The sequence below is a fragment of the Fusarium oxysporum genome, chromosome 7, assembly GCF_000149955.1.
Source record: "Fusarium oxysporum f. sp. lycopersici 4287 chromosome 7, whole genome shotgun sequence".
Taxonomy (NCBI): Eukaryota; Fungi; Ascomycota; class Sordariomycetes; order Hypocreales; family Nectriaceae; genus Fusarium; species Fusarium oxysporum.
This window is the reverse complement of record NC_030992.1, coordinates 3,381,782-3,405,220: the sequence shown is the minus strand read 5'-3', so window position 1 is coordinate 3,405,220 and position 23,439 is coordinate 3,381,782. Positions and strand designations below refer to the sequence as shown.

Below are 23,439 nucleotides of genomic sequence, written 5' to 3'. Positions count from 1 at the left end.
TTTATACAAGGTTGTTGCACTGAGTTAGCACGTCAAGAGCTGCTATACCGCCGGCACATATATAAACATACTTACTGTACACACTACCTTGCATACTTAGTATATATCTTCGTCATTCCCCCAACCAATAACTTGCCGATACCCGAATCATGAAGATCACCTCGTGTTAATGCTTGGCTGATGTTTGTTCGTGATATTGCAAGGTAACATTACACTGATTTCATCACTTGGAGCTCGCTTTACTTGGAACAGATCGTTGATGGCAATATATGCTGAAAATAATTCTATCGTTAGTACTAACTTTTGACTGCCAGGAGTATACTATGGTATCCCAAATTATTGAAACAAAGACGAGCGAGTATTCTACTCCTCCATCTCTTCGTCCTCAGCCGCAGCAGCAGCATCAGCCTCCTTCTTCGCCTTAAAAGCAACAGCCCACTCCTGGGCCTTAGCCATCACCTTGTCCTTGCCCTTGGGGTCTAGCTTCTCCTCCCAGTCAGCCCAGCGTCTGAACCACTTCTCAGCCATCTTGGGCTTCAAGCCCTTAACCCGTGTCCGTCTGTCGAAAACGTCACGGATAGCAGTGGGGTCAGCATCGGAGAGACCAATCTCGAGATCGAGAAGCTGACTCCAGAGATCACCCTTCTTGGGGTAGGCAGCCAGGAGAGTCGCAAACATAGTACGACCACGTTCGGGCTCGCCATTGGGAGATCGGAATTCTAGCGCGGCGAAGCGGCTCACGAGGGTCTGACTGTGACGATCGCCGAGTTGCTGAGTGGCTCGGGGCAGAAGAGCACGAGCTCGGTCAGGATCGTTGCGGGTAGCATGCAAGAAATGGGCATAGTTGAGCCAGACGTTGGGAGACTTGGCACCGAACTTCTTGACCATTGTTTCGAACAAAGCGTCGGCATCCTGTCATGTAGTTAGCGCGTGATGACTTGTGTGACGCATTATGAAGTAGCTTACCTTGAGCTTCTCGGACTGGATGTAGATACTGGCCAGTCGCTCATGGACCTCTTGCGCGTCGTTGTATTGACAAGCCCGCTTGAAAACCTCCTCCACTGTCTGCTTAGTTCCGTAGGCAACCTCCAAGTTGAGGTAAGCAACCCAGACGTTGAGCTTCTCGGTCTCTTCACGGATGTTGATAGACTTGATAGCTCGCTCAGCAACCTCACGGGCCTTGGAAAGCTCGGACACTTGCATCTGGAAAGCCATGTAGGCAATCCACAGCTCTGACGAGTCAGGCTGTCCAAGCAGTAATCGCTCGTAATCGCTAGAGGTCTGGGGGCCATTGGCATCCAGCTCAGCAGTTCGATCGACCTGGATCTCGTCTCTGTTCCGCCTCTTCTTCTTTGTCTTCTCATTGTCCTTTGATTGCTCCTCTGACTCTGATTCTGGCTCATCGAAGGGGTCGGCAGACCACTCAGACTTCTTTCCTGCACCGAGACCCTTGGACTTCTTCTTGGTCGGTTGGTCTTCCATTTCCACATCCTCATCATCGTCGTCCTCCTCTTCCTCGTCGTCCTCCTCCTCTTCCTCGTCGTCGTCGTCTTCATCCTCGTCGTCTTCGTCATCTTCATCTTCGTCTGAGTCTCCGGCATTATCTGTACCCAGAATCTTGAGGAGCGCACCAGCATCATCCATGTCCACATCATCGTCACTGTCGTCATCATCGAGCTCAACACCAGCATCAGAGTCATCCATATCAGTATCGGCATCCTCGAAAAGTGAAGGTTTAAGTCCGAAGGTGACTCGTCGCTTGTTGATGTCGACTTCTAGAACACGAGCCTTGACAGCATCGCCTTCCTTGTAGAGCTTGGTAGCATCCTTGACAGGGTTCTCAGCCATTTGACTGCGATGGCAGAGACCACTGACATTATCGGAGTTGTCGATCAGGATGAAAGCACCGAACTCCTCAACCTTTCGCACCTTTCCAGTCACAACCTGACCCTCCTTGATATCGTTATAGGTAATGGGAGGGGTGTAGTCCTCGTCAACAACAGAAGACCTCAAGCTCAGCTCCACGTGGCGAGTCTGCTTGTCTACAGCAATGACTCGGCCCTTGACAAGCTGGTCAATTTGGAAATGATCCTTCCACTCCTTCAGATAACGATCCGATAAGTTCGAAATCTTAACCAGAGCAGTGACCTGTCCACCGAGGAGAACGAAAAGTCCCTTGTCTGAGACATTCTTGACAAATCCTCGGACAATATCACCAGCATCCAATTGAGAAACGTCGCTGATCTCCTTATCCTTGACTGGGAGTGTAGAGCTCATGATACGAGAAGGACGAGTTGATAGCCGGAGTCTCTTGTTGCTTGCGTCAAGTTCCACGATAGAAACGCGAACGATTTCGCCCTTCTTTTGCTTCAGAGTGTTGACAGTGTCAAAGTCATCGGCCATGTCAGGGAGGTGAACGGGTCCTGACACAAGCTCGCTCAGCTTGACGAGAACCTGGCGCTCGTTGACCTTTGTGACTCGTCCGGGAAGAACCATGTTTTGCTTGAGAGCACTCCAAGTAACAGTTTCAGAAGAGCTAGAAGAGCGAGCAGACAGGTCCAGGCGCTTGTTGCGAGCATCGACACCAGTCACTCTCACCTTCAAGGCTGAGCCCACAGGAAAGTTTGCCTCGAGATCGTTGAGTTGAGAAAGGTCATCTGATGCTTCCATGGCAGAGATTCTACCACGGACTGAGGGAGAAAGATTGACCCAGAGATGTTGGGGGCTGGAATTGTTAACGAAGGCGACATAAGTGTCACCAACCTTGAGGTTCTCAAGAGAAAGGGGTTCGAGAGTCTTGGCCTTGAGGTCGCTAGGCTTTGCGGTAAGTTCGAGCACAGAGTGGAGGGATCGGTGAGAGAATGGCAAAAATCGGTGGTCTTTGGCGCTGTGGACTCCCATCACGCGTACTGACACGGTCTGCTTCTTGTGATATTTGTCCAGAGGGTCCTTGGGGTCGGGGATATCCTCCCACTTGTCGAAAATTTGAGAGACATCAATTCGGCCCTGAACCTTGCTGTCGACAAGCTGAACGTTGAGCTGTGTATCCTTGATGGATGTAATCTTAGCCTTAGCCACAGTCCCAAACTCAATATCGTCTGAAGCAGCAGGCTTGTCGCTGGCCTTGGCCTTCTTATCTAACTCGGCAGACTCGTCGAAGTCAGCAGGGGCCACCACGATACGCTTGTGATCGGGAATAACGGAGACAATCTTGACTTCGATTGACTGGTGCTTGTGCATGCCAAAGTCAGGGAGGTCCTGAATGTCTGCAGCAAGACGAGCCTTAGGAAGAAGGGCGTTCACGGCTCCGCCAAACTGAACGAAGACGGCTGTAACGGTAATGTTCCTGACAAATCCAGCAACAATCTTGCCTTCCTTAGCATCCTCAAAGCTGGTAAGCAAGGTCTTGTCCTTTCCAGCACTGACAAGACTGGGCTTGTGACTAAGAATAACAGCACGTCGGTTCTCGTTCTTCTCGATGATCACTAAGTCAGAAAGAGTCTGGCCAACAGCAATACGTTTGAGAGCATATTGGTTCTTGGATGTTGACTTATCAGTGAGGTGTCCAACAGGGAGGATAGCTTTGAGCTGAGCGTCGGCCAATTCAACGAAAACCTGATCTTCGGTCTTTTGTGTGACCTTGGCAGACACGATGTCACCAAGCTGGAGCTTCTTGAGGGCATTCTGCTTATCCAGGCCAAAAGCAGAAGGATCCTTGCAGGATACGACTAGTCTCTTAGACTCAGGCTCGACATCAAGGACATGCACGCTGACAACTTGGCCAGTTCGGAAATGCTCCTTGGGATCCTTGATATAGGCTTCACTCATCTCTGAGATTGGCAGGAATCCTTGGACAGTTCCAAAGAATTGGATGATAGCGCCGGAAGACTGGATCTTGATAATGGTACCAGGAATCTGCATACCAACACTAGCCTCTTCGTAAGCCTTGATAACAGGAGCTTCCGAGTTGACGAGTGTCTTCTTCAAGGTAAGGCGCATTTGCTTCTTGGATAGGTTGGTTGAAAGAACTCGAGCCTTGACCTTCATACCCTGTCGGAACTTCTTCTCGGGGTGTTGTAGTTTCACATCGGAAAAGTGTTGTTCGGGGACGAAGCCAGTGATTCCCTCGGCAACCTTGACGACGAGACCGCTGACACCCTTCTCATCAATAAGGACCTTCTCAATATTGCATGTTACAACGGCACCAATGGGAACATCTTCCAGTCTGAGATATTGCTGCTCAAGCACGGACTTCTCAAAAGATATTTGGAAGAGGCCATCCATTTCATTGTAGCCAATAACACGACCCTTGTGCTCTGAGTCAACCTTATAAGGGCCGCTTGCTTCGTAAAGTGCTTCCACCTTGCCATCCTTGACTCGAGAAATATGGACAAATCCGCTCAAGCCAGGGATGCCAATATCGACGAACAGACCAATATCAGGCTCAACATGACGGACTGTGCATGTCTCAACAAGAGATGAGATGGGGAGAACCTGTGTTGGGTTCTTCTTGGAGTCGGTTGACTTGGTAGGTCGCTTCTTCTCGAGGGCGGTAATATGTGGAAGAAGGGAGATTCCCAGCTTGGGCTCTCTGGCACCAGGGAAGTTGCAAATTACTCGGGCCTTGACTCTTGAGCCAATCTTGTAAGCTGTATCCAAGCTCACACCAGCAGGACCAGCCCCAGATTGAATGATATCTGCAGTGACGTCGAGATGGCCCATGATCTTTCCAGAGAGACCTCGTCGATCGGTATTGGAGATGAGGACATCTGCCATGGTACCAGGGAGGAAAGTATTGATGGTAGTGGCATCGGCGGGGACACTCTTGGGGTTGCCAATCTTCTTCTGCTGAAGTGAGAGCTGCGCGATCTTACCATTGGCACCCTTGCTGGTGACCTGGCACAAGAAAACAGCGCCTGGCTGCAATCTTTGCTCGTCGATGTTCTTATCAATCTCACTCTTGGCAAGGAAAGCACCGAGATTCTCAATACCGGTGTCCATCACAAAACCACGGTCCTCAACGCTGACAATAGACGCCATAACTGTAGTGTTGGGAACAACATCATCCTTCGCCAGGCCCGTGTTGGCCTCATTGGGCCGTAGGGACAATTCAATGCGTCGCTTGCTCTTTCCGGCAGTAGATTCCTCGGCAGTAGATGCCACGTACGCTCTCAAGTATTGACCAACAGCAAAGATAGACTTGAGGTCGATACCCTCATCATCCTCTGCCTCGTCGTCCTCCTCGTCGTCCTTCTCTGCAGTCTCGTTCTCGAGACGGTCCGTCAATTGTTGGGACATGGCGACGATTGAGATGTGTCCGGTAAGGTTGTTTGGTAATGCGACTTCGAGATCGAGGTTGTTGATTCGTGTGACCTGTGCAAGAACAAGAGAGCCTTTGACCAGATTCTACATCAATGTCAGTAGGCAACGTAAATGAACGTAATAATTTAAAGTTACCTTGAAGCTCAGACTCTCAATTCTGACTGCTTGTTCCTCCTCTCCGGTCTTCTTGTCTGACTTCTTGTCACCCTTTAGGGCAGTCTTCCGCTTCTTCTTCTTTTGGACCTTGTTGCCAGTGTTGAATTCTTCGTCGCGCATGGCATCAGCCTTGGCCTCAAGCTGAATCTTCTTCTGCTCGAGAGGAGTGAGGACGCTGGCACCGCCTCGCGGGAACATTGGCTCGTCTTCCTTCAAGAGCGACACAACGGGAGCCTTCTCGGCTGTCTCAGCACTCTTCTTGGGAGCGGGCTTCGCATCTTTGCCGACATTTTCTTTTTTGGTAGGTCTGGCTTCTTTTGTATTCTTTGCCGATTTGGCAGGCGGATTGCCGCCGGGGGCGTCTTTTCGTTTGAGGTTGCTCATTGTGAAAGACGTTGGCGCATCACCAACTGTGCTTTCTCACACTCTTTCTTTTTCTGTCGAAGCTGGATGGACTGAAATCTTTTTCTTATCGATAACGAATAATGGGGCTGTCTAGGCGGGTCCACTTCCCTGCAGTTACCCTTTATGGCGGGGGTCAAACCGTGCGTAGAACTGTAGCTGTTGGGTCTAGGCGCGGGTATCTGAATCAACACATGACGGAACTATGAAATTAGCACTCTGATAAAACAACAACAAAACATATAGACACACTTGTCATAATTCAAATCATTCATGGCATACTCACGCGATATTTGATACATAATGTTGCCACGTAAAAAGGCACGCCCCAATCCGGCCATATCAGCCGCGAACAACGACTCTCAGACCCTGGTCAACAACTCAACAACAGAGGCCCCTACGTCACAATCACAGGCATCAAAGGCATCACCTGCAGTAGAGGCGGATCATAACAACAACGCAAAAGCGCCATCAACACAGCAGATCATGGGTGATCCAGGCTCCACAGCGCAGCACAAGAGCAAAGACGTCCGTTTACCTACTGTGATACCTTTTCTTGTTCATTCCACCATATCTAACAATACATCTAGGTTCGGAAAACGAAGAGCTGGTACGGTTCCTGGCAACGACCCTCCAAAGCCTCGGCATCTACATCGGTCGCAAAGGAAAACATTTTTGGAGGGTCCGTCAAGTTAAATAAAACATCAGATCTAAGTCGATACGAAGCGAGGAAAGGCGATGATAACGCTAGTATTCGAAGTACGGCCGGTACGATTAAGACGATGCCAAAGGTTTCCGAGACGAAGTCCGATGTGACTATGACAGAAGAAAGCGCGCAAGTCGAATCGCAGACTCAGAAAAAGTCTGATCCCGAGCCATCCCGGGAGTCCTCCAAGGTCATGGAGACTCGAGAGTCATTAAAAGATGCAGTTATTGCAGAACCGACGCCACCCAAGGCACCCGAGTCGAAGACCGATGATAATCAAGGTCAACCTGATACTTGTACTGAAGCACCCGTGTCACAAACGGACCCTCAACGTCCAGCAGCATCATCAGGGTGGCTTGGATGGTGGTCGAAAACACCTTTTACAGAGACGCAGGCTGCTCCAGCGCCTGATCTAAATGGTACAGCAACAGCTGAAGCCGAGGCCACCAAGGAAGTGGACGAACCGAGGCCTGTTACTCCACCCGCTCAAACGACATCTACAGATCAAGTCGCATCACCTAAAAGCATAAAGGCTCCACAGCCAACCTCTTGGTTCAGTTATTGGTATCCAGCGGCTGAGTCTGTCAAGGCTTCAGAGGATAAGCAGGACACTCAACCACAACCAAGTACAGATGCACCCTCTGAGGATGTCACGATGACGGAAACACCGCCTCCACATGGGCATGAGCCACCGCCCAAGGCTGGTTCAACTTGGGTGTTTTGGTCTAAGGAATCACCCAAGTCAAAGGATAGTACACCTATGCCGGAGTCAGGAGAAGTGGCAATCATGGGTGAGGGGTCAGAGGCTCATCCTCGACCTATGGCAGAATGCGACGTATCGCCAACCAAGGACCGCGTAAAGGCTGATGTGAAACCGAAAGAAATTCAGGCGACGGTGAAGTCAGGGTGGATGAAGAAAAACAAGCGCGGTAGACCACAGTCGATGGATCTGGACCCTCCATCACCGTCTGTATCTGGCACTTCCACCCCTACCAGTACAACACCCGCAACACAAGATATCGACAAAGCGGCAGTCAAGGCTGCTTCCTCTAGCCCGTCCATTGCCGAATCAGAACCATCATCGAAAACTTCTACGAATCTTCTTCTACCATCTTTCTCCAGTACTTACCACATGAAGGAGAACCCATCCATCTTGAAGCAACTGACACAGTTCCTTCTTCGCACACAACAAGCTCCCCCGAACCATGTTTTCCGAGTGGACAACCCCCCCAAGATTCGAAAGGCCATTGCAATCGGTGTCCATGGCCTGTTTCCTGCGACTTACCTACGTCCCATGATCGGCCAGCCAACAGGCACATCTCTTCGTTTCGCAGCTCTTGGTGCTGAGGCGATCCGGAGATGGACCGAGTCTCATGGATGCGATGACTGCGAGATCGAAAAGGTCGCCTTGGAAGGAGAAGGGAAAATCAGAGACCGGGTCGATAATTTGTGGAATCTTATGCTCAACTGGATTGACCACATTCGGAGCGCTGACTTCATTTTGATTGCTTGTCACTCACAGGGCGTTCCTGTGAGTATCATGTTACTCGAGAAGCTTATTGACCTTGGCATTATCACCAACGCAAAAGTTGGTGTCTGTGCCATGGCTGGAGTGGCTTTGGGACCATTCCCAGACTACAAGTCTGGCCTGTTGATGGGCTCGGCAGCTGAGTTATGGGAATTTGGAAACCCAGAGAGTGACAATTCAAAGCGTTTCGAGAAAGCTCTCAAGCGGGTAGTAGACTACGGAACTCGTATCACATTCATTGGTAGCATCGATGACCAAGTCGTGCCAATGGAGGTAAGTTTATCTTGAGCGTTGCATTTTTTCAGACCAGGTCAGCTAACATGAATAGTCTGCTATTTATTCACCAGCAAACCACCCTTACATTTACCGGGCTGTCTTCATTGATGGGCGTGTCCATGCCCCTGACTTCATTGCCCACTTGGTGGGTTTTGCTCTTAAGCTTCGCAACCTCGGCGTTTCTGATCATGGCTTGATCCGCGAGCTTTCCGTGCCTCTAGCCGGATCTCTTTACTCCGGCGCTGGCCATTCTCGCCTTTATTACGATGATGCAGTGTACGATCTTGCTATCGCTCACGCACTTGAGACAGCACCTGCTGGCCCATCACCACCACCCTGCACAATCTCACCTCGCGGCGGACCTCTGACGTCTCAAAACCCGTACGTCTTACCATGGATCATGCGTGGACTACTAGAAGAAAATTTCGTGCGAACCGAGTTGAGCAACGAGGCAGATGAGTTGCTCAGGCAATTTGACGACTGGAAGCCTACCAACAAAGCTCTAAAGGATGTCAAGTATCGCCTTGAGGCAGTCCGGTCTAAACTTTGATTGGAGATTTGTGCAAAACATGATCTTATTTAATAGAAACGATGGGTGGCGAACAACGGGAATTATGGCGTATTGCGAATATGGCACGAATGCATACCCAGAATGGGAAGACGATACATACAGTCAGGAGTTGTCTGCTAACACTATATTTTTTTCATAATAAATTCTAGAACAAGAATTCTATAGATTCATCAGATTCGTCTGCATTTGTCTAGTGGTATACATTGAATTTTGAGTCTAGTAGAGTAATCGCGTGGGCTCATATAATACATATCTTCCAGATCATCACCTCTATGCTCCGGATAATGCTATAACCATCCCGATGTCCGTTCAGCCCTGTACAGACATGACAAACCCTCTCTATTATACACCCGTTCATCATTTGAGGATCTCTTGTAAGTGACAAACGACACGCACCTCATGCATCGCCTATTTAGGATAATCATACGCTGCATCTATGTGCTGCCAAGCTTCCAGCTGTCGATACGATCTTGAATCTGATCCCAGCTCATCGAGTGGCTGCTCACGCCATATGCCTGAGCTTCCTGAAGCACCACGGTAGGGGCACCGCTTCCGCCACCAGGGTTCTTCACCTTGCCGCCGACAACCATCTTAGCCACACGGCGAAGGTCATCCACTGTAAGGTTCTCAATGCGACGGCACATATCCTTGACAGGGATCTTGCGACCATGGACCTGGATGGAACGGCCGAGATCTTCAAGCTCAACCATACGGCTCTCTAAGTTCATTAGGAGACTGGATCGCAACTGGTTCTTCGCACGAGCAACCTCGGTCTCTTGTAGGCGTGAGAAACCTGTTGTAAGGGTCAGAGCACGGAGCTCTTGGCACATAACGTCGAGCATGTTGGCGGTACGGCCAGGAAGACAGCTTGCTGAAATACCGAAGAGACCGGAATCAGTGTAGGAGTGGTTGAATGCCATGCATGACTCAACCCAGCCATGCTGGTTCAGGACATTGGTGTACAGACGAGAGTACATGCCCTTACCGGGTCCACCAGCAGAGAAAGATCCGCCACCACCAAGGAGAGTCTGAAGCGTGGCCAGGGCATATATGTCATCAGAAGCCACGGGTAGACCCTCGAAAGCGAGGTGAATATGTGTGAATGTGGGGAGACCACTCAGATTAGGTGGTTGAGCGGGGAGTGAGAGGAAGCCCCCGGTGTATTTAGAGGGCTTTATGATGTCGTTTTGAGAGGGGAGGTTTTGAAGGTTTTGAGAGGCGGAGGGAGTGTGCTTGAAGAATCGTGAGAGGAGACCTGAGGAGGATTGTGGTGATGAAGACGCTGAGGATGAGCTGGCTTCGCTATCCGATAGTTCACTCTCACTTGTCTCAGAGCCAGTGATCTCTTGAACCTGTTCGCTACCCTTCTTCATATCACCGAAGAACTTTTCTGTCAATCGGACAGCCTCTCCGTGCTCGACTCCAGCATAAGCCACGACCATTCTCTCAGGTCGGTAGAAGAGATCTCGGTACGCCAAGACAGTATTTCTGTCAATAACACCTAATCTCTCCTCCGGGCACAGCAATGGGTTTCCGAGCGTGTTGTCCTTGAACGCAGCAGTGTGCACCAGCTCAGGCAAGATAAGTTCGGGCTTGCTCCAAATCTCTCGAATTTCATATCGCGCGGTCTCGATCTGCTCTGCTACCTCCTCCTCCGTAATTTGAGGATCGCGAATCGTTTCGGCGAGGAGTTCGATGGTCGGGGGAACAGCGTTGTTAAAGGTAGCGGCTTGGTACATCATGCTCTCTCTTGAAGAGGCACATTGAATGTTTCCACCTAGAGCCTCGACCTGTTCAAGCATATCGTCTGCGGAGCGCTTCGATGTGGACTTGAAAGCGAGACGGTCCATGATATGAGATACTCCGCGGAGAGAGTCGTTTTCGAATCGAGAGCCGCCTTCAATATAGACACCTACACCAGCGAACGATCCGGGGAGGGCTTCTGATGCAACTCGTAGGCCATTGGGAAGTGTTGTGACTCGGTCGAGTTCTGTAGGGTCCTGCTTCATATTAGCTAAGGGTTTCCAATACATATGTTATACAAAACACCTTCTCAATCCCCTTCACATGAACGGTAGCCATAGATCTCCGCGCCAGCGAAAGCTTGGAAGCCTGCCCCAAGACCCGGGAGCATGGCGCCCGGGCCCTGGTTGGCAGGCACTGAGTAAACGGACGAAGCATTATTATGTTGCGCCTACTAGCAATAATAAGAGAAAGACAAATCTCGATTCTAAACTAGCAAAATGAAAAAGGCGAAGAAATGCTTGGTTGAAGTATTGGCGCTGGCGGATGATTTTGCGACTAAAGTCCGTCGAAATTTAGCACAACCCCGGACAGGCCGCCCGCACTCGGCGATTAGGCCGGATCATCTCGGTGCCGGGAACGACGGTGATGACATAATGCCAATTTTTTAATATCCAGAAGTGAGAACGATAAGAAGAAGACTGAAAGCTTTCCGAAATTAACGAAAGGATATGAATTAACACTTTCCATCTTCCAGGGATAGTGTAGAAGCTGGAGATAGCACAGCAAGGTCAATTGTCTACGTATGCAGTGGCGTTATACAAACGCCTTCATGAATACAGCATCTGATCTTGCGAAGCTACACGGCATCTTTAGCATCTCAGTTGGAATGATGTGAGAACAAGTCTATTCCATTAACTCCTACTCATAGGCCCATATTTGGCCATTTGCATCCTATGCCATATAAACGTCCACTCTCTTGCGTCTAAATCTCCCTCATATATCTCTTAGAAGAATGAACCAGGACAACGCTGTGCCACACCAGCCCAAGCAAACCAACTCTGTATTCTTCGACAGATGGCTGTGTTTAAAACCCTTTGAACGCCTTTGCTGCCATGAAAACCAGGACAAACCAACAGAACGCCATACATGTGTAATGATTCCCAAGTGCCGCTTGACGGCCAAGTGGTCTGTATATATGCAATAATTTGAACCAGGCATTCGAATTAAGTCATCATCGAACCGCGATGTCGTTTTCGCTTGTATCTGGCTGTGCTGCGGCATCTATACTTGTCATTTCGCCTTCTGTAGCGCTCACTGTACGGCCGGCACTGCCATCAAAAACCCAAGGTCCAACATTATTTCGTGGGGTGATTGGTCCTTCAGTGCCACCTGGAGGTGACGGTGTTCGACTATCTCCCAGCTGGCCGACTCTTCGTGGAGCTGAGGCCGCATTTCTAATAGGTAAAGGCTCGGATATAGCATGGTTAACTTCATTTCGCTGAGGTGTTTCTGGTGTGATGTTGACAGTAACGTCCATGTGGTCGATGTCGGCTGTATGCGATCGCTCCGGTGTAGAAGTTCCGGAATTAGCAGCAGCAGGCACCGGATCCGTCTCTGGCTCAGTGTCGGCTTGAGCTGGAGTTGATGCTTCTGCCTCGGCTTCGTTCTTAAGCTGCTGCCATTCTTCGGCCAGTTCATCGACATCGGCTTCTAGATCGGCACCAGCTCGACAGTTGGGGCAGATGAAAATGGGGTATTGCGGGGAGTTGAGCAGTGATCTTACACACTTGAAATGCCAGGTGTGAGAGCAGGGTGCAACAAATAAAGATTGGCAGGGCTATATAATCGTCAGTAAAGTGAGTCGGAGGATAAAGTTATAAGGAAAGCTTACAGCAATAGAGCTCAAGCAAATGGAGCAATCTTGGGAGTTAGTACCAGCTGCTCCACTAGAAGCCATCGTCTGCAACCTCTTGTGCGCCGCCATGCTAATCAAAATGTCAGCATTCGAATATTTTCTCAAGACTCAAGTCAAGACATACTTAAAAGTGTTAAGCTTGTTCTGCCAACCACGGTTTAACTCTAGTCGCATCTTGACACAGCGGAAGATCATCTCTTCTCCACCTTTAAAGTCAATTCCGAGTTGAACGATATCTCCATCGTTGACGGGGAAAGCTTTGCTTTCCTGAGACGGTGGGCTTAGGCGAATGTGGTTCAGGAATGTACCAGAAGAGCTTTTAACGTCCTTGATATACCATTTTCCATCCTCGTACCAGAACTCGCAGTGGCGACGACTGACGACCTTGCTCTTGAAACCCACGGGTGCAGCTGATGGCTGATTACCAGGCATATTCGACATAGAATGACTATCGCGTTCTGAGTAACGACCAACACGAATCTTCTCAGACCCCGTGGGCAGAGTTCTGGAGATAGGAGGGAATGTCAGGGACGGGCGTGTAGAGCGCGGGTCGTAGTAGGCTGAGAAGCGAATTGATGGGGCAGTTTCGGGAGTCGACGAGCCCCCTTCGCCAGTGGTGGCTGATCGCGATCTCGTCATGGCAGGCTGGTCCTGGTTCGAGTCGACTGTGCCAGCGGCTGCGGAGGCTTGAGTATCTGCAGTCATTGATAATTCTGTTGCAGCGGTAGCGGGGTCGTTGATGTCGGCAGAATGCTGTGAAGAAGTCCTTGGTGATTCAGTAGAATTTGTAGCAGCGGAAGCAGCAGCGTAAGTGGAAGCGGGAACGGAAGTAGGAGGCAGTGCAGGTATCGATGTTATGGTGGTCGCCGATGTCAAATTCCTCACGGGATCGGGTGTCGAACTGACGAGTGTCAAGTGGTTGGTGTTCTGGGCTCCAGTGGATGGTCCACTTGTAGTAGGCGAATGGCTGAGGGATCGCGTGAGGCTAGAGCCGTGTCGATTAGGGGACGTGCTTCGTGCGCTTGCTGTGCCTGTGCCGCCTGCTGATCCAGTGCTGGAGCTGTTATGGTGGTTGTCGCGAGACAATAAATGATTTTGTGTATAGTTGCGCAAGTAACTCAAGCCTCGGAGGCGACTCGGTCTTGAGGTGGATGTGGACGACGACTGTGGCGGGCCCGTGGACGTGGAAACCACTGGTTGAGTAAACATATTTGGAGAGGGAAATCAGGCACCCGAAGGAGGGATTTTAGAAAAAGGAAAACAAATATGTAACTGGACGTATGTAAGAGAGAGCAGGGCCCTGTATTAGGTGGGTGCCTGCAAGGGTATAGCTTTTAAGCAGAGTGACAAGAAAGACAAGACGACGGGAAGGGGAGTAACTGGAACAGAAGCAAATGCAAGTACAAACGCAGATGCAATGGCCAGGCACTGGTAGGTATTTGAGCAGATCAGACCAACTCTAAACCAGAGCCAGACGGAGCCAACCGAGAAAGGGAGAAGCAGTAGAAAGCGGCGCAATCTGGACTTGGACACTATCAGGTCAGGCAAGAAAGAGAATTGCACTGCAGAAAGACGAAGCTTAATTTCCAGTCTAACCCTTGCCTTGCTTTGTTTTGGTTTGAATTGAGTCTTGTCTTGTCTTGTTTCTTGTTGTGTTTGCTGCAGACGGCGATGTGACTGAAACCTTTACTGAGACAGGCGCTGGCTTTGGTGTTGCAGAGTATTCGGTATGACGAGAGGGTTGGTAAGAGAAACAGGGTCTTATGATGGTGTGCGCATATGAAGCAGGCGATATCACTCAGGTTTATCGTTTCGTCTACTGTGGTCGTTGATGGGAATTGCTGAAGTTGAATTGCCTTCTCCTGCCGTACCGTACGGTTCAGTTCCGCCTTGCAGATCAGTTCTAGACTTGGGGTCGATGGTTCGTTATTCCGTTAGAGGCAGGGAGGTAGTCCCATGAGGAGGGAGGATTGATTCCGACGCAAGATTTGATGGCAATAACGGAAAAGCAAATAAACAAGACCAAAAACAGTTGAGGAAGCACGAGGTAGAGAGAAAGAAAAAGGAAGAGGGAACCAAAAGTTGGAGGTTGGTGAGTTGATTTACGGGCTTGGCTTGGCGATACGATGGATTAGAAAAACAACAGTGGCGGCGGTACAGTATTTCGTACAGAGCCCATTCAGCGGGTGAAAGAAAAGAAGACCAGTAAGTCCGTGACGGAACCTGCTGTACTTTCTTTCACCATACCTGAAGAACCGGGAATCAAGACAGGGGGTGTCATGTTCTTGAGCTGACAGGGGCATCGAGCTTGATTCGTTCTAGTGATTGAAGGGGGGCCACTCCTCCAGAATAAGAGAGGGGATCGATCAGGATATGGGTCCCCTAGCGAGAACGCCCGAGCAGAGAGTGAGATCCATGAATTCTTAGCCAAGGAACGAACAGTTTTGGCAGACGTAATTGTAAACAAAGGATAGTATTTTGCAAGGTTGAGCTTATGAATCTTTCATCATCAGTAAGGTTCTTGGTAGCTAACTCAACAACATTAACCATTGAAACCTGATTCTCTCCATGCTGGCAATCCCCCAGTAGGACTCATGTTAGTCTCAGTAAAGATTGCACTAGTGGCCCATCGAGAACAGGCAATTACAAGGATCATCTACGAATAGCGAATTGGTTCATGGCGATATCAATCAACATTGCCCTAACTAGAAAAGCAGGCAGCATCACGCACGCAGCCAAGTGATCAAATCTGCCTGCCAGTCAGAACGTGATTCGGGGTGGCCGCTCCAGAACATCTCAACTTCACTGACTCTTGAAAAAAGGCGTCTTGGCAAAGTATAGTACGTAGAACAGGGGTTCAGTGTCGGAAACGGAGCGCGGATCCTCTTTTGGAGGTGGCCAAATACTTTACGACCTCAGTCTTTGCTGACACTATCAGTGGTAATCCTTCAGTTACACGGCATGTGCCTCGTCATCAAATATCGGTAAGAAAAGTCGCTGGTAAGAGACCCTTAAACGATGCAATATCGATTGCCCTGAATTTCATGCCTCCATGTCCCTAAGTAGCTCCACAGTCTAGATCCATCATGACATACATTCTCCATCTTTCATACAAGATATCCCCAGCTTAAAGAAGGCCATTTTCCACAATTAACATCTCCCAACCGCTACCCAATCTCTCATACCCACTCATTGCCCGTCTTAACCAAAACGCCTCACATGCTTCTGGAAAAAGAAGCGTCCCTCAACCGTTTCTCAAAGTTCCTTTGGTTGAGGCTTAAACCTAGGTTGAGTTACACCTCGGACTTTTGGTGCTGGTGTTTCTGATACCGCCACCACCAGACTCTTCGAGACCTTACACCATAGCCCAAAGAAGAACAGGGCTTAAGCTTACGATGCAAGCAAGCAAACAAAAATGCTTGTGAGGCAAAAAAGGGGGTAACGTTGAACCGATGGATTGAAGTTTCTCTCAAGTATCGCGATAATGAAATTCACTGACATAAAGTCTCCGAGTTTGTGTTACTGAACAGTTCCCCAGCTATTACCTTGCCTTGCAGTTGGTTCTGTACATGCCGAGGTCATCCCCACATCGGAGCCAAAATGTAACCCATGATATCATCATCCTACCCTCCCTCTTCTCAACCTACAGTACTGTACAGTACGATACAGGGTCCTTAGCTGTCATGCCACCAACAGGCATCATCTGCTTTGCTCACTATGTAACGGTTTCGGTAGATCCCGATCAAGCATAACGTTATCTTAAGCTCACACGCGAAACCCTCTATCCTGTATTGATGTCCGCTAGTTCCGCTTAATGTCGACTAATGTTTGGGTGCCAAACAGTTATCGTGGATCATGAGACACCAACAGAAACATGACTTGCAACTAGGCACGTCACGAGACCCTGGGAAACATCACGCGAATAACCGTGATATCTTCCGAAACAACTGCAGACTCTCACATTCCAGTCGGTAAGTGCGTAGCTGTATTGAGGCGTCAATTCTCAACGCTCAATAAACAATCGTAAAAAAGTATTCATCAATTTTATGTCCCATCAACTATGCAGCCACTGCAGTAGATGGCTTGGTTCATAGCTGCATGGCGTTAAACGCGGTTCTGATCGTATCATAGTGTAACTTGACGAGAGTCATAATCGATCATCGTGGCTGCTTCATGTCTGTGGATATTCTTGCTATGAAAGTACGGTGAAACGAGTTATATGTGCCTCTAAGAAATTACAGCAGAGCTGGCTCTACTTCTTGAATACGGATTGGCCCAGACGCTCGATCTCTCTTCCCTCTTGTGACCCCTTTCCTGCAGCCTCCAAGAGCCTCTCCCAAGACTCACTGTCCTTGAGTCTCACGGCTTCTTGCGCGGCCTTCACCCGCATCCCACATTTCTCATACATGGTGATCGTCTCTCCAGCTTCTACTGATGTGCATTTGGGTACAAATACAGATGCTAACCGTGGGTTACCTGCTTGAAGCGTGAGGTTGAAGAAGGGCTACGATTGTCAGTCTCAGATCTCACTCCACACAGTTCTCATTCTATAACTCACCTCCCAACCAATGGGGCTTCTCCTTGTCTTGGAGATCTCCTCGATCTCGTTCCAGTCTCGCTTCGCAACTAGTGCTCGTAATCTGCAGGAACAAGTTAGCCGTTGTCCAACATTGTCGTCCCGAAGCCAGGGCCTGTTGGAGACAAGGTCCACATACCGAATCCACCACGCCACTTTCTCGGGGACTTTGAACTCGCTCTGGATCTTCTTAGCCCGTCCGTGGTAGCCCAGTCGAATAAGCTTAAACATGGTTTCATTGACGCTCAGGCCAGTAAAAGTGTCAGTCAAATCCCGGTCGAAAGCTTCCTGCATGCGCAGAAGTGTCGTAGCCTCCTTCAACGCATGAACCTCGAACGTAGACTCCTTTGAATCAGCTAATAGCTTTGCTGCCAGTGCCAATTTGTCAGACGCTGTTCGAGCATCAGGTTGTTTCAATGATTCGCGGATAAAAACGTTGGCACCATCTTCTCGTCGGTCATCTTGATAATACAGGTCCTTTAGCAGCGTATTGTCACCCTCTTCCATGGCCAAAGCTTCCACCAGTGCTGTTGCTGTCGGTCGTGCATTGATGACCCTGAAGAAAGCGGCGAGGGGCAACTTCTTCTTGAGCTGCAACAAAACTGAAAGTACTAAGTCTGTGTCACCGCTCTCAACAGCTTTGTCGAGAGCAAGCTCGTCCTCCTCCATACTCAAGAGAAGAGGAACCTGTCTACCCCCACGAGGCTCATGGTTGAGAAGTTCAGTAGCAAGTCGGCCCCTTCCTTCTTGATATGCTGCACGAGCGATCTCCTCGAAGGAAATTCCAGGCTTGCCAGATAGTCTCTCCACGATCAACCGGCAGATGGTATCGTCATCCTCGCCACCTACACGGACCTTGCTAGACGCCCAGTGTACATAGATTCGATCTGTTGGTAACTTCAGATAGCCTGCAATCTTCAAGGCAAGAAGATACTCGTGTCGGTTGAGCAATCGTCGAATGAGGCTCTCTGGTGTCAACCGGTGATACTGTTCAAAAGACAGTGGCATGCCAACTTCATAATATCGCACAGCGTTGAGCACGCGTAGAGTCTCGCACATGTCAACAAAGTCGTCACTGTTATATATATCGAGTACAGATTTGCCAAATGAAGCTGCTTTGAGTAAACGTTTCTGCCAGTAGGTATCAAATTCGCGCCCAGCTGCATTGACACAAGTGTCCACAGCCCCGGTAAGATTAGGTCGTATTAGTTGGATGTAATCATCTGCTTTTGGAGACTCAAGCTCCAGTTGGCCTACAGCGTCGAGAAGAATCGAAGCAGGTGATGAATCTGAAGACTGGCCAAAGACTTCGAGAGTGTCTCTAGGCACTCTTTCAAGAAACTCGCAAAAGTCATTTGTAATTAGTCGGGCACCATCGTGTTCTATAAGAATATTAGTAGTCTAGCATTGAAGTTCGATAAGGCACATACCAGAAATGACATGTACGCGTGTGCTATCGTATATATATGAAGATGAAGAGTCGCCAGGTCCGATAATATGCACCTCATCCTCCCAGGCAATGAGGGCATCGGATCCGCACCATTCAACATATAGAGGAGGTGTTTGAGAGTCAGAATCGTGTTCGAATAGCCGTTCTTGGAAGTCACTTGATATGACATGAGCTTTCCCATTCACAGCATAAAGATTGACGTAGCGACCATCCGGAGACACACTAATATGGCTGAAAGGCCCAATATCGAGGAAACGGTCTTCGCAATCAGTAGCATCGACGACGTATACAGTCTTATCGACGCTTAATAGTACCTCGACAGACCTAGATAATGTGTGGTTTGGTGAAATAATTGACCAAGCGTGGATCTCGCTTTCCGGTATCTTAGCAAGAGCTTTGGGTCGGGGTTCAGTATATGATGAGACTGTGACGAGTGAGTTGTTTCCAAGTAGTGCTACCATGCCATGGTCGTAGAAACTGCCACTTGTCAGTCGCGGAAGTAGACCATATCACTAAGAGGCACCTACCGACATGACTCGACGCTGTAGTTATCGGCACCATGGCCAAGGGAGAATTGTGTAAAATCTCCTTGCAGATCATAACAGCGGACCGTACCGTCAGTGGTAACAACGAGTAGAGTCTCGTCTTCAGACCACCCAAGGCCTTTAATGGTACCATTATCCCAGGGGATACTTCGGAGTTTCTTACCGGCAAGACTGTAGATGTCAATTGCTGGTTTTGCTGATCTTCCTGGTTGATATGCCAGAAGCTTTGTGTCGTCGCGCCATAGTGCTGAGGATGTGGTCAGTTACAATTACATCAACACTAAGTTAATCATAAGTATATTGGAAACTTATGATTTAATGATCTTAGATTTCTGTGGCTTAGAACTCACCTAGTGCTCCTGCATATGGAGCTCCCGCAACGATATAATTATCCAAGTCGAGATCTTGGTCAAACACAGCTGTATACTGCTGTGTCTTGCGGAACCATCTGTCCCCGACACTCTCCCAGTCAGCTCTGGCGTGAAGTGTGTCCATCTCGCGTTATCTCATATTGTAACCCAATCTTTTTGAATTTGTTGAGGAAGAGACGCGCCTGTAGCTGAATGTTATTCGTCAGCTAGGCACCTGTACAGTATGAAAGAGAGCAGGGAGCTTAGGTGCTGCATCATACCGTAGCTCAGGTAAATGGAGGTTGCCAGGCGTACGGCTATTCTCCGGCTGGAATTAGCGGTCGGGTAGCTCCTTGTCCCGCTAATTTTAGGTTCCTTTCGGCGGTTGCATCATCTCACATGGCGGGAAAGAATGAGCGGTGCAAGTGCATCCAAGTCACTCTGTCGACCCAACTCATTCTCTCATCACTTTTACTCAACCTAATTTCATCCACATCGAAATCTCATCATTTGTCGACCATCACACACATCATACTCACTGACAATGCCAAACTGGCGTGACCAGTATCTCTCATCCATTAAGGATGCAGAGCTCAGTAATCCCGTCAACATGGAGCTTGTTCAGGCTTGTTCGTAACAGCACCCCCACATAACCCCTCCTCCAGCATGCGACAGTATCACGCGAGGATACGAAAGGTTCATCAAACTGACAATTATTTCAAGGTTCGCAGATGGCAGACCGCATATCTGCTCTTGAGGCTGAGAAGAATGGGCTAGAAGCGCTGGTCGCAAATAGCGGGACACCAACTACGCAACCCACCGAACCCTCAACAAACGATCCTGGTGTTGCGCAACTAAAACAGGATCTCGCCGAAGCCCTTCGATCAAAGGGTGTTACCGAAAAGCGATTACGCGCGGGCGAGGAAGAGTTGATGCAGCTACGGGCAAAGCACAAGGCAGATACGAAATCAATCCGCGACCTCACGGCCGATAGAAATAGTCTTACCACCAGACTAAAGGATCGAGAATACGAGTTGAGGGAAAAGCGCAAGCTTATTGAGGTACGTGTGACCCAAATGCTGCAATTCACCATCTTCGTTGCTCACAGCAACATCAGCAAGTACAAGATGAGATGATTGCGCTGAATCTACAAATGTCCATGGCCGAGAAGGAAAGAGATAAGGTGAAGAAGGAGAACAAAGAACTAGTGGACAGATGGATGAAGAGGATGGCACAAGAAGCAGATGCTATGAACCTCGCCAACGAACCCATCTTCGAAAAGGGACGATAGCCGACGGTCCATGACGCAAAACGAAGCAGGTCAAACAGAGAAAAGAGCCACGATGCCACCGAAAAAAAAACAAATACTATATGGAGTATCCTGTAAGTCCGAACATATCCTTATACCCCACGCTGATGTAACCGTCTGCCCTATCCCTATTTCTCCAACACCATAATCTCTGCCACTGAATGCTTATGAAGCTCTATAGTCTACTTACGCGTCGAAATGAAGTACGATCCTCCTGCATTAGTCCAACTCACATAACCCTCAGGGTATGTGCACTCTTCCACCTCCAGGATGGTGCTGCCAACGTCGTTGATGTTGTGGTTGTTGCTCTTTTCCGCGACAAAGGATTTGAGAGACACAATCTTGCAGCCCGATTTAAGATCCAGGAACATACGGACCAAGTCATCGTTCAACTGTGAGGTGAAGGCCTTGTTGTTTACGAGCACAACATCTGCACGCTTGAGGGCCTCATGGATGGGCAAGTTCTTGCGGAAATCGCCTCGTTCCAGGTGAACCTTGCCAGGTCGAACCCCCCAGAGCATGCATCGGGCATCAAACTCCTTCTTTTGCTCCTCAGCAAGATTGCAGGCATTCTCCATCATCTCGCAACCCCAACTCTCACAACCAATCTCGAGAGCCGCTTGCAAAACCACATTACCAACACCTGAGCCGAGATCAACGAAGACCTGACCAGAGGTCATTCGTGTCTGCTCTACCAAAATCTTAGAAATGAAAGGGTGGAGGAGTTCGCCATAGACATAGTCGGTTCCGTTCTCATACTTTGAAAGAAGTTCCACCTTTAGGGCCACTGTTCGGTCATAAATTTGATCGAGAATGAAAGCCACAAGGTGCTGGGGGAGCTCATGCATCTTATCGAGGTTCTTGGCAATTACACCGTCCTCGACTAGAGCACGAAGCTTTTCGTTGTATTCGCGCAGAGCTGCCTTGAACCCCATCAAATCCTGGATGTTCCGGTTAGACGCCTTTTCAAGTCTTCGAATGATACCACCATTAGGATTTGTGAAAGGCTCTGCTTCCTCTTCGGTGAGGTATGTTTCGGCTACATGGCGAACCACCTTGATGCTAGCTTCGACGGCATCGATCTTGTCTTTTCCCCATACTAGCTCATACCTGTAATCATGTCAGCATTAGTTTTGGAGTTCGGGGTCGCCGGGAAGACTCACTTCTCTCGAGGTTGTAAGCTGGGATATTGTAGTCGGATAGCTACATCCTCTTTCTGTGCGCCCATCACAGGTACGCACTTGTGCTCAAGCGAGGCCACATCCACGGCATGAATGAAGCTTCGACTGTCCATACGATCCTCAAAGGCTCTTACGCTTCTCAATTTGCGGTTAGGGTCAACAAAGCTGCCGTCTTCCGTGCCTTTGCGTTGTCTCTTGGTATCGAGAGTCATCCATCCATCGTCTTCGCCATCACTGTCTTTGTCGAACTCGATACGGTCGCTAGCCGGTGATCGACGGGTGACGGACGGTGCCTTGCGCTTACGCTCGAGTCGCTTCTCGTCGGAAGATGAGGGGTACGGCGAGTGACTAGCCTGTCGTGCCAGTGGTTTCGGCGAGGGACGGTGAGAAGAGGAGGAGCGCGATGCTGAGCCGCTGAGTGCGGAAGTGGATTTAGGCTTAGGCTTCTGAGCAGGTCGGTCGACGACAACCTTTTCGATCCTGATCTTGGGAGGGTCGACCTTAATCTTGTTGTTCTTTCCGCCGAAGAGACGCATTATGAGTGAATAGTAGGCCGGTCCTAGTAATCCAAAAATGTCTTTGAAGGTAGAGCAACGACGGGGTCTGACTTGAGTTGGGTCACAGGTCAGGGATGGAGGGGTTCGCGGTGGCGTGTGCGTGTCGCTCCCGGACGTCGGCAATGTCGCGCAACGGGTGGGACTAGATTAAAGAAGAGGGCAAAAACAAGAGAGAAGAGTACGAGAAAAGGAACGTGAGAAGTGAAGTACGGGGGAGAAGTTCCAAAAAAGATAAGCGGTATTAGACAAGTATTGGGTAGGCTCTGTTGTAACGTGACTCTTCAGTATCGCATCGTGGCACTTTAAAGATATGCAGAGTTCAAGTTTCGAGGCGACTTTCGGCAATCCACCACGAAATGGCTGAATGGCTGCCTTCAGTTAAATGAGTGGATGCCCCGGAGCCTTACATCAGCTGGGAGGGAGCTGGAGCCGGGGCCATCTTGCGCTGCAGGTGGTCCCCTGGAGGAGGCCGCTAGTCCCACTGTAAATGCCCTGGATTTTCCAAGGTTGAAAGAAATATCTTAACTGGTCAGAATTTTCAAGGTGGGTACGTAACGTTGGGCACGTGGGGGGTTTCCCTTTCAGCCGCAGATGGTTGCCTGGAGAGTTACCCTACAGTGGCCATGTGAATAGAGGCATTCAGCCTTTTTATTGAGTCGTCTTTTACAAGCATTGCATTTTCATCTGTCTATCCACTACCCATCTTCTTTAACTTCTACATAACTTGTTGTGTATCATGCTAGTCTGGTGTAACTGGAATTCGCCATAGCAATCATAGCCTTTTATTCGCAAATTCAAGCAATAGTACACATTTCAATCGCTATTTCCCCATGATTACTCGATAACTCC

The 23,439-nt window shown here is 49.2% G+C and overlaps 7 protein-coding genes across 13 annotated transcripts; 2 read left to right on the top strand and 5 right to left on the bottom strand.

Moving 5' to 3' along the window:
- Positions 1-209: 209 nt before the first annotated feature.
- Positions 210-5,959, bottom strand: FOXG_10487 (uncharacterized protein). 2 transcript variants are annotated; one of them, XM_018389844.1, is made up of 3 exons: positions 5,458-5,959; positions 967-5,406; positions 210-912 (listed from the first exon to the last, which is right to left on the bottom strand). In XM_018389844.1, exons 1-3 carry the CDS (start codon positions 5,860-5,862, stop codon positions 364-366), a joined length of 5,394 nt encoding a protein of 1,797 aa, XP_018248185.1. In that variant the 5' UTR covers positions 5,863-5,959; the 3' UTR covers positions 210-363. The 2 variants fall into 2 exon arrangements, with proteins under 2 accessions (XP_018248185.1, XP_018248186.1); XM_018389845.1 differs by having other exon boundaries at positions 210-5,406.
- Positions 5,960-6,063: 104 nt separating this feature from the next.
- On the top strand, positions 6,064-9,229 carry FOXG_10486 (uncharacterized protein). The gene is made up of 3 exons (XM_018389843.1): positions 6,064-6,408; positions 6,471-8,387; positions 8,443-9,229. The coding sequence occupies exons 1-3, from the start codon at positions 6,184-6,186 to the stop codon at positions 8,938-8,940; spliced, it is 2,640 nt and encodes an 879-aa protein (XP_018248184.1). The 5' UTR covers positions 6,064-6,183; the 3' UTR covers positions 8,941-9,229.
- Positions 9,074-11,426, bottom strand: FOXG_10485 (mitochondrial processing peptidase). The gene is made up of 2 exons (XM_018389842.1): positions 11,011-11,426; positions 9,074-10,961 (listed from the first exon to the last, which is right to left on the bottom strand). The coding sequence occupies exons 1-2, from the start codon at positions 11,140-11,142 to the stop codon at positions 9,396-9,398; spliced, it is 1,698 nt and encodes a 565-aa protein (XP_018248183.1). The 5' UTR covers positions 11,143-11,426; the 3' UTR covers positions 9,074-9,395.
- A 32-nt stretch (positions 11,427-11,458) lies between these two features.
- FOXG_10484 (uncharacterized protein) lies at positions 11,459-14,987 on the bottom strand. Its single transcript, XM_018389841.1, has 3 exons — positions 12,747-14,987; positions 12,599-12,692; positions 11,459-12,544 (listed from the first exon to the last, which is right to left on the bottom strand). The coding sequence occupies exons 1-3, from the start codon at positions 13,829-13,831 to the stop codon at positions 11,939-11,941; spliced, it is 1,785 nt and encodes a 594-aa protein (XP_018248182.1). The 5' UTR covers positions 13,832-14,987; the 3' UTR covers positions 11,459-11,938.
- Positions 14,988-16,684: 1,697 nt separating this feature from the next.
- FOXG_10483 (uncharacterized protein) lies at positions 16,685-19,851 on the bottom strand. The gene is made up of 6 exons (XM_018389840.1): positions 19,544-19,851; positions 19,176-19,440; positions 18,629-19,125; positions 17,338-18,580; positions 17,181-17,262; positions 16,685-17,126 (listed from the first exon to the last, which is right to left on the bottom strand). Exons 1-6 carry the CDS (start codon positions 19,686-19,688, stop codon positions 16,875-16,877), a joined length of 2,484 nt encoding a protein of 827 aa, XP_018248181.1. The 5' UTR covers positions 19,689-19,851; the 3' UTR covers positions 16,685-16,874.
- Positions 19,852-19,946: 95 nt separating this feature from the next.
- On the top strand, positions 19,947-23,083 carry FOXG_10482 (uncharacterized protein). 6 transcript variants are annotated; one of them, XM_018389835.1, is made up of 4 exons: positions 19,947-20,172; positions 20,267-20,604; positions 20,661-20,926; positions 21,034-23,083. In XM_018389835.1, the coding sequence occupies exons 1-3, from the start codon at positions 20,088-20,090 to the stop codon at positions 20,832-20,834; spliced, it is 597 nt and encodes a 198-aa protein (XP_018248175.1). In that variant the 5' UTR covers positions 19,947-20,087; the 3' UTR covers positions 20,835-20,926; positions 21,034-23,083. The 6 variants fall into 6 exon arrangements, with proteins under 6 accessions (XP_018248175.1, XP_018248179.1, XP_018248178.1 ...); XM_018389839.1 differs by having other exon boundaries at positions 20,267-20,926; XM_018389837.1 differs by having other exon boundaries at positions 19,950-20,604.
- Positions 19,958-22,952, bottom strand: FOXG_10481 (histone-lysine N-methyltransferase, H3 lysine-79 specific). Its single transcript, XM_018389833.1, has 2 exons — positions 22,016-22,952; positions 19,958-21,962 (listed from the first exon to the last, which is right to left on the bottom strand). Exons 1-2 carry the CDS (start codon positions 22,567-22,569, stop codon positions 21,035-21,037), a joined length of 1,482 nt encoding a protein of 493 aa, XP_018248180.1. The 5' UTR covers positions 22,570-22,952; the 3' UTR covers positions 19,958-21,034.
- Positions 23,084-23,439: the final 356 nt, after the last annotated feature.